General features: G+C 39.6%; 3 protein-coding genes across 3 annotated transcripts; all 3 read left to right on the top strand.

Annotated features, from left to right (window-relative positions):
* Positions 1-2,254: 2,254 nt before the first annotated feature.
* LOC138585017 (gap junction Cx32.2 protein) lies at positions 2,255-3,115 on the top strand. The gene has a single exon (XM_069657233.1). It carries the CDS (start codon positions 2,255-2,257, stop codon positions 3,113-3,115), a length of 861 nt encoding a protein of 286 aa, XP_069513334.1.
* Positions 3,116-5,567: 2,452 nt separating this feature from the next.
* Positions 5,568-6,781, top strand: LOC138585018 (gap junction Cx32.2 protein-like). Its single transcript, XM_069657234.1, has 2 exons — positions 5,568-5,696; positions 6,122-6,781. The coding sequence occupies exons 1-2, from the start codon at positions 5,568-5,570 to the stop codon at positions 6,779-6,781; spliced, it is 789 nt and encodes a 262-aa protein (XP_069513335.1).
* Positions 6,782-9,289: 2,508 nt separating this feature from the next.
* Positions 9,290-13,972, top strand: cunh1orf198 (chromosome unknown C1orf198 homolog). Its single transcript, XM_069657314.1, has 6 exons — positions 9,290-9,608; positions 10,117-10,167; positions 10,572-10,697; positions 11,201-11,368; positions 11,871-12,221; positions 13,506-13,972. The coding sequence occupies exons 1-6, from the start codon at positions 9,303-9,305 to the stop codon at positions 13,560-13,562; spliced, it is 1,059 nt and encodes a 352-aa protein (XP_069513415.1). The 5' UTR covers positions 9,290-9,302; the 3' UTR covers positions 13,563-13,972.
* The last annotated feature ends 641 nt before the right edge of the window (positions 13,973-14,613 follow it).

The raw sequence follows: 14,613 nt of genomic DNA, 5'->3' as shown, positions 1-14,613 counted from the left end.
AGCACGTAGCCGGTGATAGGCTGTACAAAGCTCATGAGTTCCAGTATTTGTGTGTTTTGGCTTTGGGGAAGCAAAGGGAGTGTGTGCGGAGTAAATAAAAATGGGGGGAGGGAGGTAGACAGCTTCTGTAAACAGGCCTCAGTCACATGGAAATAACTTTGTGACACAAATGACAAAATATGCTTTTTAGCAGTTAGCAAACCCATCAATTCAAGACATTGTAGAATTACTTTTTCTTTTTTACATTTTGTTAAGGGTACTTTCTTGGTTTCAGACAATGCTGTTACAATTTTGATTCAATAAACCTCTCAAATTCAGATTGGATCTTTACCCGTTGTCGTTTTCATACAGTACTGTAATATCGCACATTTTCTTTAGATTAAATGAAAAGCAGTGTTTCCTTGCGCTTTAAATGACTGTAGAAGTAGACTGACTGTCTCTCCTAGAATGACTGTGACAAGTAGAGCAAATGGGTGCCTGGTATTTCATGTGTCTGCCATGTAAGGATCTTTCTGAAAGCTGAAGATAACTAGCTGTTGCGTCATATACAGCATGAACACGCTGGAGTAGTTTGTATCTAAACATCATACACAAGTCATTATATTTCCCTTTATTTTTAACTATACTTTTATGGTTTTCATAGGTAGGACTCATACTTTTAGTCAAGTGTTAAAGTAATGACATTTGGTCTTTAAAATAAAACTGAATGTATAATTTAAATATCCCAAAACCTGAGAAGATATTTTATTCTATTTCGCAGTTTTTTAATGATTTAATTAAGCATTTTCAACATGATCTACCAAATTCAGATTATGAATACAAACTTAAGGCACCGCCAAAATACTTAAATGTCCAAAGGGTGTGAGGACCTTTCCTGAAATACTTTCAGAACCTCCAGTCAAACTAAAGCTGTATATCCTGACTCTCTTTTTGTCTTTTGTCATTCTGTTGATTTCTGGCAGTTACATTCTGTATATTGTTTATTACTTGCTAAACCCTTCTTCTTTTATTTTCTTTTATTTAACATTATATGAACCCTATTTTCCTTCTCTTTTCTAAATATAGAACCCGACTTTCAGCACTTCCCTAATTTACTCCTAAGACAAGATCGGCTTCCCTTTGACACACGGGATTCCGGCTGGTAGTTGGGGCTAGTGGGGGTGAGGGATGATTGGTTTCGAGTTTATAAGCAGTGCTCTCTTGCTTTGTCTGATCACACCTGTTGTGCACTTCACAAATTCACTGTGTGTAATATGCTTCATTGTTTAAAGCTCAATAAAAATATTCTTGAGAAAAAATTCTTAAACGTGTTGCCATAAATTAGCCAACACGTAAGAACAAAACTATGCAGCTATTTGTAATTCCACACTTCAGTCAAATACATGCAGGAAATGTAGATTTATCATTGTCTTAATGATTACACACTTTTTCTGTTTATTCATCAAACAGTCAGCAGAGGAAAATCTTGCCCCCCTGACGTGATACCGAGCCCCTGTCAATTATTACACGTCTGTCCCCTGGTTCTCGTCTTTCTTCAGCTTTTTCTGCTGACGGGAACGTGACACCGAAGCCAGATGTGTTGCATAATTTTGTGATCTGTCGCATCAGTCCCTCAGCCACAAACACTCCAAGGTCCAACTTTTCAGGGAGTAAGTGAACGGTCCCAGGTGGAGGCAGTCCTTTCTGACCAAGCCACCAGGTAAGATGCAACTGTTCTTGTTCTCTGCTACAAATAGGCTGGATCATAGGAGGAATTTAAAAAGAATACTTTGTGAGTGATTGAGAAAACTTACAGAAACATTACAGAAGTATCATTTTTGTATGAAAATTAATTAATCCAGGGAAAAAGGTGTATTCTTCTTTTTCCTTCGTCAAATTTTGTCTCTTTTCCAGCCTTGGTAAATTATGCCTCATTCGTATTGAGCCACCAAGTTTTGGGTTTTTCTGTTCAAAATTCTGATTAATGATTGTTTTGGGAGGTTATTGACCAACTAGCTCAGGGTTCAAGGGGCTCTGTTTTATAACACGCAAGAAACCAGGTTTGAGAACAGAAAAGATAATTAAATAAAAAGAACGATGAGTGCCTTTGTTTTAACAGCAGCCTACTGACTTTATACTATTTTGTGTTTAATGTTTCAGTCTATAAGGTGTGGTGTACAATCATTGCAAAATCATCTGTGTTTTATGTATTAGCTCATGAGTTTTTCTTTGAATCTATTTATCACAGATCAGTAACTGAGCATCACAAATAAAGATGGGAGACTGGGGATTTCTGTCAAGTTTGCTGGACAAGGTCCAGTCCCACTCCACGGTCATCGGGAAGATCTGGATGAGCGTCCTCTTCCTCTTCAGGATCATGGTTTTGGGTGCGGGTGCTGAGAGCGTCTGGGGCGACGAGCAGTCTGGTTTCATCTGCAACACCCAACAACCCGGTTGTGAGAACGTCTGCTACGACTGGACCTTCCCCATCTCGCACATTCGCTTCTGGGTCCTGCAGATCATCTTCGTCTCCACACCGACGTTGGTCTACCTGGGCCACGCCATGCACGTCATCCACAAGGAGAACAAGCTGAGGGAGCTGCTGTCGAGCCCCGTAGGGACCAAGTTGGTCAAAATGCCCAAATACACCGACGAAAAGGGAAAGGTGAAGATCAAGGGCAACCTTCTGGGGAGCTACCTGACCCAGCTTGTTTTCAAGATCATGATTGAGGGCGCCTTCATCTTGGGCCAGTACTACCTGTACGGCTTCATCATGGTCCCCATGTTCCCCTGCTCTAAGAAGCCCTGTCCCTTCACTGTAGAGTGCTACATGTCCCGACCCACAGAGAAAACCATCTTTATCATCTTCATGCTGGTTGTGGCCTGCGTCTCTCTGCTTCTCAACTTCATTGAGGTGTTCTACCTTCTCTGTACCAGGCTTCGATGTGGATCCAGGCGTCAAGCTCACAAGAGCACCTCTGCAGACAACCCTGCCAGCCTGTCAGCTCCAAGGTGGCCGACTTCAGAGGAGGCACTCAAGCAGAACAAGCTGAACATGGATCTCGAGAGCAGCCAGAGTATTGGTGGAAGTCTGGACGGGGCCAAAGAGGAGAAACGACTGCTGAGCAGTCATTAAAAAGTGTCTCTGTATTAGACAGACACATCTAAGAGACTGAAGTGAAGAGTTCCCACAATGTGGTGCACAAATCATGACAAAGCATCGAGTTATCATTGTGTAGGGAAGTGATATTCTTGCTGACAAAAGTCTGCATATGTTGCCTTTTTTGTGCCACTTTTACTTTGTACATTTAACTGGAAATCTTTTAATGGAAACCGTGCAATATTGATAATGTATTTATGTTCTTCGATACTCATCTATTAATCCATGAGTGGGTGTAATTTTGTCTCTGCCCAATTATTGTATTTGTCCTTTAACTTATTGCCATGTTCATGATCGAGGACTTTGAATGATTTGCTTATAGAATGATGATGATGCTTGTGATGAAAAGTCTACTGTACATGTTGGATTCATTTTGTATTGTTTTTAATAAATGATTAAAGTTTGTCAAAAAAAAAAAAGTTTCATGTCTATACTAATTATTTTTAGATGGCAGGTTTACACTTTTAAGTCAAACACATTACTTTCAAAGAACACAAACAATATTTTGTAAGAGATCAATATCCATTAGCCTGCCTTTTATTTACCCAATTAACTGATTAAACAGTCGATCTATATAATGTCAGCAAAGTCTGGAAAATATCCATCACAGTTCCACAGAACCTCCTTAAAATCTGTTATTTCTAGCGAAACCAAAGTCCAAACTCAAAAACAAATATTCACACTTAAGAACCTGAAACAATGACATTTATTACAGATTAATTGTGACTAATCGATTAGTCATTCCAACTTTATAATGCTCCCTATAGTTTCAAACTTGGGAGTAGTTGATTAACAGATATAGCCAACACTGATATCAGTAATTTCAATGGGTTTATATAAGGCGAAGGACATTTACATCAGGTGGACAGACTCTAAACTAAGTGTGACCTATGTTGGGAATGAAATAAATTCATAAAAACAGCTGCAGAATCACGAGGCCCTGCATGTTTCGCAGCAACAAAAGCATCTCAGACTCTCAGACTTTGCGTGAATCACACAAAAAGGTTTTGTTGACTGTCTGAATAAAACAATGAACGTGACTGTTTAATGGTCACGTAGTATTCATTGCAGGGTTATGCAATGGATTGCATTACTCTGTACAGGTGTTCGTGTTATTGTGCCTGTGGCCTTCAGTCCCTGATTCTATGCTTACTTTACAAAAATACTACATTTACGGAAACAGGGCTGCCAAATGTTATCTATAAAAAAGTGCTGAAAAGATAGCATTATGGATGGATATTTATTAAGCCACTGCATTAACCACATACTGATAATAATGAACAATGACATAACAGCTATAGAAAAAGCCTGAGGCACAAGAATTTTATCATTTTTATAGCACTGCCAATCATTAACCTGGGTAAATTCTCGTCAGTGCTGAGCCCAAAAAATGTCCATGTTGGGGTTTTATCATTTCCAGATGTCAACGTGACTGCTCACACTGTTGTGCAATTTCATCAGATCTAAAGTTCAAGGTACCGTAGACAGGGCTGGTTCGGTTCACTGCTCTCTCTCACTCAAACTCCACAGCTGGTGGCTGCTCTGTTTGTCTTCACAGAGGCGTTTTACATTCAAAGGTAAGAGCTACCATTTATATTTTTTTTGGTTATTTTTTTTCTGCTGTCTATTCAAAATGTAAAGAATTTAAATGGTATTGTTTTTGGCATACGATGAATACAATCTCAACCTCAAAGGTGATATTGAGATGGTATTGGGATATATTATTACGAGAGTATTTTTACTTTGGCATTAGTTTGTAAGAGTTTGAATTTAAGTGAGAATATTTACAGCAATTTGGACGACGCTTTGTCCATAACCTGAAGGTGTAAAAATCGTATGCATTTACACATCCAGAGTTCTTGACAGTGTTCGCTAATTTTATCGTAAATGGGACTAGATAAAGTAGTTTGTAGTTAGGAGTCAATGTAGACACAGTAAAGTGCTTATGAAAAAAAATAATATTAATGTAGTTCAAAGGCACATAGAAACATCTGGGGTTTACAATTTTTGTCTGCAACCATTACAGCTGACCACATATAGTAAGATGGGATATAATAAGTGTTTTTTTTGTCATTGATTTTATTGTTCCCTGCTCAACACTAAACACCCCAGCGTTTTTACAGCGTGTGATTGTAACCAAAACAGACTGTTGTTGGTGTTGATGATGTTTTACTATTTGTGTTAATCAATAATCGTAATTCCCAGCACCCGGTACAATGTCTTTAAAATAACAGAATGCTTTACTAACAAAACAAACAAGAGTTCAGGACCTTTTTCTTTTCTGTTTCCATCTGACTGATGTGACGTATCCAATTTTTAGACAACTGGAATTTTATAATTCTCTAGGACAGTGATAACATTTTCAAAATGCCATTGGTTATTTCTAACGTATTGTTTTCATTCGCTATTCCTCATCAGATCAGACAACATGGGAGAGTGGGGTTTTCTGTCCTCTCTGCTGGACAAGGTCCAGTCTCACTCCACCGTCATCGGGAAGGTCTGGCTCAGTGTGCTTTTCATCTTCAGGATCATGATCCTCGGAGCCGGAGCAGAGAAGGTCTCCTTCTGTTTAATTATACTTTTTTTCTGTATCATTGTACCTAACTGTATGAATTTATGAATCCGCTTAATAGCTTTCCGGTGAAATACCGCCCCCTAGTGGACATAATAGAGGTTTCTGAGCCACAAGAGCTATGACACTAGGTTAAAAAGATCCTTATGAGACATTTTTCAAAGAGTCCATCCAATTTCTAAATGTTTATCCTTTAAGGAGTCTCAAGGGCAGAAAGATATCCCAGGATGCACTGGGCAAGAGAGTAATAATCTTATCTTTGCTAAATGAGCTTGCGTACTTGTGGTACACCATAAGTAGATGCTGGACGATTTCTACTATAAGCTAATGCTATGAATGAAATGCCTCAATAACTCCACCTTCTGTCCATTTGCGGTAAATATAATGATGTTAATTTCTCCTCTGAACAGGTGTGGGGTGATGAACAGTCGAATATGATCTGTAACACCAAACAGCCTGGTTGCAAGAACGTCTGCTACGACCAGGCCTTCCCAATCTCACACATTCGATTCTGGGTCCTCCAAATCATCTTCGTCTCAACGCCAACACTCATCTATCTCGGCCACGTCGTCCACATCATCCACAAGGAAAATAGGCTGAGAGAATACATTAATACCCACTCAAGAAGTGAAGTCGTCAAGTATCCCAAGTACTCGGACGAAAAAGGCCACATCCAGATTAAAGGCAACCTGCTGGGAAACTACATGATATCCATATTTTTCAGAATTGTTCTGGAGGTAGGGTTCATTGTGGGTCAGTATTATCTGTATGGGTTCGTCATGGATCCAAGAATTGTCTGCTCCCGAGCCCCCTGTCCCTTCACTGTAGAGTGCTACATGTCTCGACCCACAGAGAAGACCATCTTCATCCTCTTCATGCTGGTAGTGTCTTGTGTCTCTCTTGTACTCAACCTTGCAGAGATCTTCTACTTGGCGTGTTCTTGCTTATCCAGGCGAAAGTCTAAAAAAATGCCCACTTCTGTTATTGCCATTCACCCACGTTTACATAGTGACAGTCTGATGCAAAACGAGAAGCTTAGCCTGCACGATGCCAGTCACAGCACAGCCTGAAGAAGACCTTACAGATCCAATTTGAAAGTTGCAAAGTTATTAAAGTGGTGACCTCAAAAATCTCAGATTTGTTCTCTTAGGCGGCATCCATGGCGATAAGCAGTAATTGCGGGAGCACACTCCCCAGATATCCAGACAGTATTGCATGTGTGACGTCCACGGTTGGCTCCGGTTGTAACTCTTGATTTTCCTGGCTGACGGTCGCTTTCCTTTTTAGACTGTTTGCTTCATCTGAGCGTCGAGTTTGTTTCTTTTTCTTTGGATTTTCACTTCTTGTTGAAGTTGTATCTGTAGTCATCCATCTTTTCTTTGTTTGTTCAGCCATAGTAGATTACTGTTTACTCGCAACACTTGCAGAGACCGGCGAGGCAGCCGCTTAGCTCCGCCTACCTCTCTGGCAGACCAACCACTGCTGGCTGATGGAAAGCGCGTCACTAACTGGGCACCGCTTGTGATTTTTTCTGCAAAACTCGCCACAGACACCCAGTCCTTAATTCTGAAAATGCAAAGGCTTTCATCAGTGGGCCAAAGGCTCAGTCGCCATTGCATTGCCTCATTCTGTGATAGATAGTGACTTAACAGACATTTAGGTCGAAAGAAAGGTCGAATAAAAATGTGATTAATGGGGCTTAATCTGAATCTGCAAGAGACAATGTCCCGCATGAGCAAACATTGAAAGTTATTTATTTATGTCATGCTTATAAATTCGAAAAAATTAAGCAAATTTGTACACTATTTATGAACATTCCAGATTTGCACAAGAAGATGTATTGCACAATGTCACTGAAACAAAGTTCAGAGTTTTTGTGGTGTATTTTGTTTCTGGATTTGTATTTTCTAAATATAACTTGAATATCAATGGCGCCCCCAAGAGATTATTATGTACTTTACAATAGCAATAGATATTCGGCTCTAATCTGTGTGTCCATCAACTGAATATCAGAGTGGCCTGACCATATAACTCGACTACAGATATCTGTGTCTCTTTATGTTTGCTCTGGCTCAATGCCATTTATTAGTGCTGTTTGAAAGCATTGTGTAATAACTTTCAGTGCTACATCACTTTTTAATGTTTCCATAGTTTTCCTTACATTTACAAATTTACCAGTATGACTGTTAAAACTGTAAATATTTAAATTCCGATGTTTTTTTTTTCTTATTTTGTATTTTAATATGAATATGCCATATGTTTGTAATTGATTGCAAAAAATAAATTATTGACCAAAGTGTGCACATGCTTTTTAAAACATGTTTAAAGCTTAATGACACTCATGCATGATCATGATTTCTGCTTCCGGTGTCAATGAAATTGCATTTAACATACTGTAAATCATTTATTTAGATATAGAAAAATATCCAAAACATTTTTTATGAACTCTTTGTGTAGTATTCCAAATTACAGGAGAAAGAAACCCAACAGTGTGTCATTTAATTTGAATCACAACAATCACAGCGTGAGTAAGATCTCAACTCAATATGGACTTTTACTTGTGTCTCACGATTCAGCATGTTTCATTTCATTTCAAACCTTTATTTATTCTCGAAAGGACATTGAGACGCATTAAAACTGCAAAAAGAACAAATAGCTACATATAATCAATGACAGAAACAATGGATCAATATCAATTAAAACGAAAGAGTGAAAAGAAAGAGTGTGTTGAAGGGCATTCAATGAGATAGGGGCCTCAACGGAAAATGCTGATCTGCCAAGTTCAGTGCAAGCTTGAGGGACTTTGAGAACTAGCCAAACAGTAGAACGAGTCATTTGGGTTCCCAAATTCCAACCCAACAAGTTTGTGATAATTCTTATAATTTTAAACTTTCATAATCAACATTTCTGGCTCTATAAAACTACATGAACTTTGTTTTACTCACATTAGAGCTTCTATGTAGGCTACCATATAGGCTACTTCAGAGGTGATCTGACAAATTGTTAAGATTTTACTGACCTGGGACTAAAAATATAATGGATACTGAATATCTGGCGGGCCCTAGGACCACATTTCACATAAAAACAACATAAAGCAGCAGCTAACACCTAACGTTAGCATACAGCCACCTCCTAGCTAACATTAGTTTGATAGTGTCATACGATGGGAAAGGCAAGAAAACCACAAGGTAATACTAGATCGCTTAGGGTAATGCTACTTAGCTAATAATTAACATCTATTTGCAACACACATTTGAGTTTCCCACCCTTTGCGTGATGTAAGAGAAAAATGCCTGATTAATTCAAACAATCATAAACATTGCTGATGTCACAGATTAATCAAACTATGGTCAAACCACTAAACATAATATTATTTTTGAAATGTACCAACAATTGACTATAAAAAAGTCACCAACCTGTAGCAAGTAGCCAAAATCTGAGCACATCCCTGCTGAGAAAGACCACAAGATGGCGCCTTTAACACACACACAAGGAGTTTGCGCCATGTCATTTTAAGAGACGCCCCGCCCACACAGCGGTGAACACCGGTTTCCTCTTCCTCACAATAACAACAGCTGGTAGCAGCTAAAAATGGCCGCCGCAACCATGGCGGGGCTCGACGCCCACAGGATGGAGGAGAAGAAGTTCGAATATTTCTCCTCCATCAACTCTATGGCGAAGAAAATAATGCAGGAGCGGGAGAAAATCAAGGCCCAACACGGCTCGACTTGGGAGAAAATGACGCCGCAAGAGCAGGACAGCGCAATCGACAACGGGATGATGGACCCACATATCAGAGCCCGATATGCTATGCACAGAGTTGAACGTGATGAAGTGGTCTGTTACCCCAAACTGCTCCTTCAGACGGGTCAGAAGATCGTTCATTTCGGGGAAGAGGTATTATAACCCCATTTAAATTGATATAATGTAGGTTTGTGAGCGTTTTAGAGCTCAGACTAGCCTGTGTTGTCACCGTTGCTAGCTAGCCACGTAGCCGTTAAAATATGTTGGCATACGTCATAGGGGCTACCTGATGCGTAACCTAGCGACAGACACATTTTATTCGCATATATCACAATGATAGATAAATAAATAATTTTTTATTGTTAATATCATTATTACTACTATTACAATATTATTGCTTCATTATTGAAATGCAATTTGTATAATTCACACTATGCTGTAACTGTTACAATCTTTGCAAATAAAGATTATTGAATTAAATGAAAGTGGTGTTTGTAGTGAAATAATAACCCTTTTAATTTACAGTAGGCTCCATAATAAGTTGTTGATCACATTGTTTTTAAAGGCAAGAAAAAAAGACAAGTATAAGTGACATTTTTTTGTAAGGTGAGTCCTGAGTGTGTTGGCTTAAATTGTAACTACTCTGTGTGTTTTTATTTAGGATATCACCTGGCAAGATGAGCACTCAGCCCCCTTCTCATGGGAAACAAAGGTAAACACTGATCTTTTATTTTTAGTCTGATACAAAGGTACAATGGTATAATACTGCTGAGTTGAAACTAATTATTTTTGTCATTATTAACTCATGTCTTGATATCTTATCTTTTATTGATTATTAAGCCTGTAGTCTATAAAATGTCAACAAAAATATTCAGTTAATGTTTTTCACTTATTCCCAGAGCTAAATATGACCTCTTCAAGTTGCTTTTTCTATCTTACCAACAATTTTACACCAAGTACAAGCATGCTGCTGGGTGTATTTCTATCCTCCTTTGACATCTGCGATTGCATTTATTTAGCTGTAATACCTGGTTCTGTTCCACATGAAAGTCACATGGAGAGAAGAGCCCAGTTGAATTGTGAGATACGGTTTTAAACTTTGCTCGCATCTTTCAGAGCCAGTTGGATTTCACCTTGACATCAGGCTCTGCAGAGCAGGGCATCTCATCTTCGCAGGCAGACTCAAAGGCTGCAAAGGTCCCTCATTCCAACCAGCTAGGCAAGAGTACACCAGGAAACAAGGTACAAAACAGAATGTGCTGTGGTTGTTTTATTCTGCCTATTTGCATTGGAAAGGAAATGTAGTGCAGTTCTTTACTTGGATTTATAAACACAGTCCATATTGATGCATTGGTCTAGTTAAATGAGACTAGATTCAATCATTACATCAAAAGATAAAAAGAGGAAGTAAATGATCAATTACTTGTTGCACATAGGAGATGTGTCAGTGCAGCTGTGAGCTATTGTAAGGCGTGATCTACGTATACTCCTATTGATAACTTAGTTCAGTAGAGTTAATATTTTTTCAATGGTTTACGTAAAGTATTTAGTGCATCATGACACAGTTTGAGAGAACGTTTTAAATAGCCAAACCTTTCAGCGGTTATATAACGCTCATGGGATGACATGACCCATTTATGTGTTTGGCTGCGGTAATGTTATTTTTCCAAAGTGAGACTAAAAAACGATTTGACAGAGTAATCTTGAGACAGTTACACTAAATGTGTTGTTATGTGAATTTGAAGGTGCCTGTGAGCGACGCACGGAGGCCAGAGGAAGAGTCATCCTTCTGGAAGATCACCTCTGAGAGGTCCCGCCTGGAGGGAGAGAAATCCGACTTCCAGTCCCTAACCCCCAGTCAGATCAAATCCCTCGAGAAAGGAGAGAAATCCCTCCCCTCATACCTCCGACAGGTAAGCACAGGCGTTTTCTAGTGTTTCCCGCTAGCTGGTGGCCTTTTCAATTCAAATGAAAGCTGCGAGGGAGGTTTATTTATATATTTAGGCACAGACATCACATTTCTAACCTGTATTGTTTCTAACAAACAACAGACTCAAAAGCAAGTTCCCACCCCGACACTTGTCATATATCTTGCTGAGCTCTGTGTCCTAAAATAGAATCTAGCCTGAAGCCTCCACAAGTGTGAGAGAAGCAGATGGTGCATGCTGCCAATTTGCTCTCAAAATAAGCAACAGTGATGACAAGACTGTTCTCCTTTTATTGTTCTTCCTTCTCTACTTTCCTTCATAATTGTTGTTGCTGTACCATCTACACAAATCAACGTGCTCATACATAAAGCCTGCAGGATATGTCAACAAATATGAACCTCTCTTTGTGATCAGTTTTTGAACAGCTACAAAACATCAACATTTCGTGTTAAAAAATCTAATAAGAACTGTATCAATTTTACTACAGGAGACCTCCGTTACCTCCAAGGAGCCTGAGGCAGCTGACCCCCACCCTCCACCTCCTACCAGATCCATCAAGCAGCGAGCACCCAAACCTCCTGCTCCCCCACCCCCTATTCCTGTTGCTGTCAGTGCAACGCCGGCATCCATCTCCATATCCCCAAACCCTGCCCCACCAGTCAGAGTGTCCTCGTCGGTCGCAGGCTGGGAGCGATCTCAGAGCACCCTGCCGTCGGTCAGCAACACAGTGGATGAAGTGTTCTCCTCCAGCATCATGTCCAAGCCCCCCAGCCAACCCAGCAGTGCTGAGAGAGAGAGAGGAGAGGAAGGTTCAGCCTCCAGCCCCACCTTTGCCCAGGTGAGTTCTGAAATGGATCCATGTGCACTGTTTCTAAGTACTAGATTTGCTTAGGATATTTTGAAACAGCAGCAGTGGTGAAGAAGCCAAGAACACATTCCATTGGTCTACAGAGAAAATAATAGACGAATACCAGCTGTGATATCAGAATGTGGCCAAAAATGTAGCATGCTCTCAAATCAAGTCTGACATCTGTTTAGCCCATTATCATCAAATTATTCTTCACCCAGTCAAAGCTCTCAGAAGGAAGCTTTACTTTGATTCACTTGGACTGGATCAAGGTTAAGAAATGACAGTGTTGTCTGTCAGCTTTGTATTGATAATTGTTCACAAATGACTTCCTGCAAACTAACCCAGGTATAAGTAGCAAGTCGCTTTCTACAATTCTGAATCGATTAGAAACGTCCAAAAATTGTTTTTATAAACTTTTTTTTCGTCTTAAGTAAATGTTCAACATCAAGCCAGTTTGCACACGACAAACCCGCTGCATGCATTGTTTGCCGTGCACCATTTTCTGGCTTCCGTTGTACACAGTTCCAGCAAGGAGCGTGTCGGTCCTGGCTAGTCAGTAGCGCTGCTAAAGTTAGCTAGCTCTCTGCGTAGGTAATGTACGGCTGAAGCTTTGACCAACGGCCACAGAGTAGCTCTTACCTACGATGCGTGAACTTGAAAAGCTTCAACTTGTTTTTCTTAGAATGTTACAGTTAAAGTCAAGTACTAAAACAATGTTTTATTTTTGCAAGTTAAGCTAAAATAAATTGTCTTTTGTCTTTGGTTTGCCTCTGTGTATTTACATTATTGTGTCAAACATAAAAGCTGAATAATCTTTAACAAATTTTTCTGTGCTTTAATATCATATAATAATTTGCCACTGCAGTTTTCTTAGCACACAACAGAGTTGAGTAAATCCTTAAATAAGCACGCCTTTGTAACAAGTAGGGCATTGATTGTGAATCAAGAATCGATTTTGGATCCAATCGTGACCTTAATCTAATCGAATTGTGAGATATTGAAAGATTTACACCCCTAGTTATAAATATATAGGGCAGATATATAGGGCAATATATATTTCAGAACTCACCATGTTTGTCCAGTAGAAAACACCTTATACGTTGCAGTACTTTCCGCATTGTCTGCAGCACATGAAGTAAGCCTCACAGCTGAGCAGACGGCGGTCCACACTAGAACTGGTTGACAATAAAAATAATAATAATAATGTACTGATCCGTGTCGCCAGGGTTTGACTATGATTAACACAGCCTCTCCGTCTCTCCCACCCTGCAGTACAACACAAGCAACAACATCCTGAAGACCGGATTCGACTTCCTAGACAACTGGTAACCCACAGTCGAGACCAGCCACCGCTCTGAATGAATCATTCCCATCATCATTCACTCTAAAGAAGGACCACACTGCCATGCCCACAGACATCCGAGTCTAGATCTAACACACATCAGTCTTTGAAATGACCACATTACGTTCTTCTAATTATCTTCTGTGGCTTGTTAAGACATTATCTCACAGACTGTGTGCTGGTGTCCCTTTACCCACCCACCAACCCATTTGAAAAGCTCCTTCTACTCTCTGATTAAGGTTGAATCTCTTTATTTGCTTGCCAAATATCCCCTTCCCACTTAATGCAGATAGCAGGGGTTGAACCTCACAGGATGTGTGTGGCCTCCCTGACTGTGCATTCACTCTGCAATCAGCTTGGACCTACTTCCTTGATCCCTATGACACAAAGTGACTGTGTTATTACCATGAAATATTACAAATGTAAATTCACCCATGAAGTAATGAAGATTGGTTGAAATCCAATGGGAATTCCTCTATGGTTTTAGACGGCTTAAGCCAAATGGTAAAAGGTGTAAATTCATCCATGTGTTAGCTGGCTACATGAAGTGTAACTAAACTTCTAAAGAGCAGAAGTTTACAAACAGCTTCAGCCGCATTTAAACCTCTGATAGGAAGTTATCCTGGAGAAACAAAGGCAGGTGCAATCAGATTTGTGATGTGGCAAGGTGAGACACATGCAGCAAATGTGTCCAGATGTAAATCTGGTCTAAGTCTTCTGCTCATGATTTTAATACATTTTTCAAAACTGAAAACGTTTTATTCCCACAAATCAAAACAAACATTCCTGTCAGAACAATTGACAGTATGTTTTATTCCCGTAGTGTGCAGTCCTACTATTCAGAGGTGTGGCACATGAAAAAACATTCCTACTGACAGGGATAAAACGATATGGAAATCCACTGGTTTTTATTGGCCAATCCCGATTGAAAATGTAAAATTTGGCCACATTTTCTCATAAGAGAAGCCTGTTAATTAGTCCATACTTTGGCCAAATATCCATTGTGACTCTGGTAAAATGTTGATCAAGTTGTTTGTA

Source organism: Semicossyphus pulcher, unplaced genomic scaffold, assembly GCF_022749685.1.
Source record: "Semicossyphus pulcher isolate SPU_LCO1_2020_fin unplaced genomic scaffold, fSemPul1.0.p SCAF_11, whole genome shotgun sequence".
NCBI lineage: Eukaryota > Metazoa > Chordata > Actinopteri > Labriformes > Labridae > Semicossyphus > Semicossyphus pulcher.
The sequence above is the reverse complement of the archived record's forward strand: the minus strand, read 5'-3'. Positions and strand labels throughout refer to the sequence as shown.

Coding starts and splice junctions, on each gene's coding strand:
- LOC138585017 (XM_069657233.1), top strand. CDS start 2,255: ATGGGAGACTGGGGATTTCTGTCAAGTTTGCTGGACAAGGTCCAGTCC.
- LOC138585018 (XM_069657234.1), top strand. CDS start 5,568: ATGGGAGAGTGGGGTTTTCTGTCCTCTCTGCTGGACAAGGTCCAGTCT. Junction 5,697..6,121: donor TCGGAGCCGGAGCAGAGAAG/GTCTCCTTCTGT, acceptor TCCTCTGAACAG/GTGTGGGGTGATGAACAGTC.
- cunh1orf198 (XM_069657314.1), top strand. CDS start 9,303: ATGGCCGCCGCAACCATGGCGGGGCTCGACGCCCACAGGATGGAGGAG. Junction 9,609..10,116: donor TCGTTCATTTCGGGGAAGAG/GTATTATAACCC, acceptor GTTTTTATTTAG/GATATCACCTGGCAAGATGA. Junction 10,168..10,571: donor CCTTCTCATGGGAAACAAAG/GTAAACACTGAT, acceptor CGCATCTTTCAG/AGCCAGTTGGATTTCACCTT.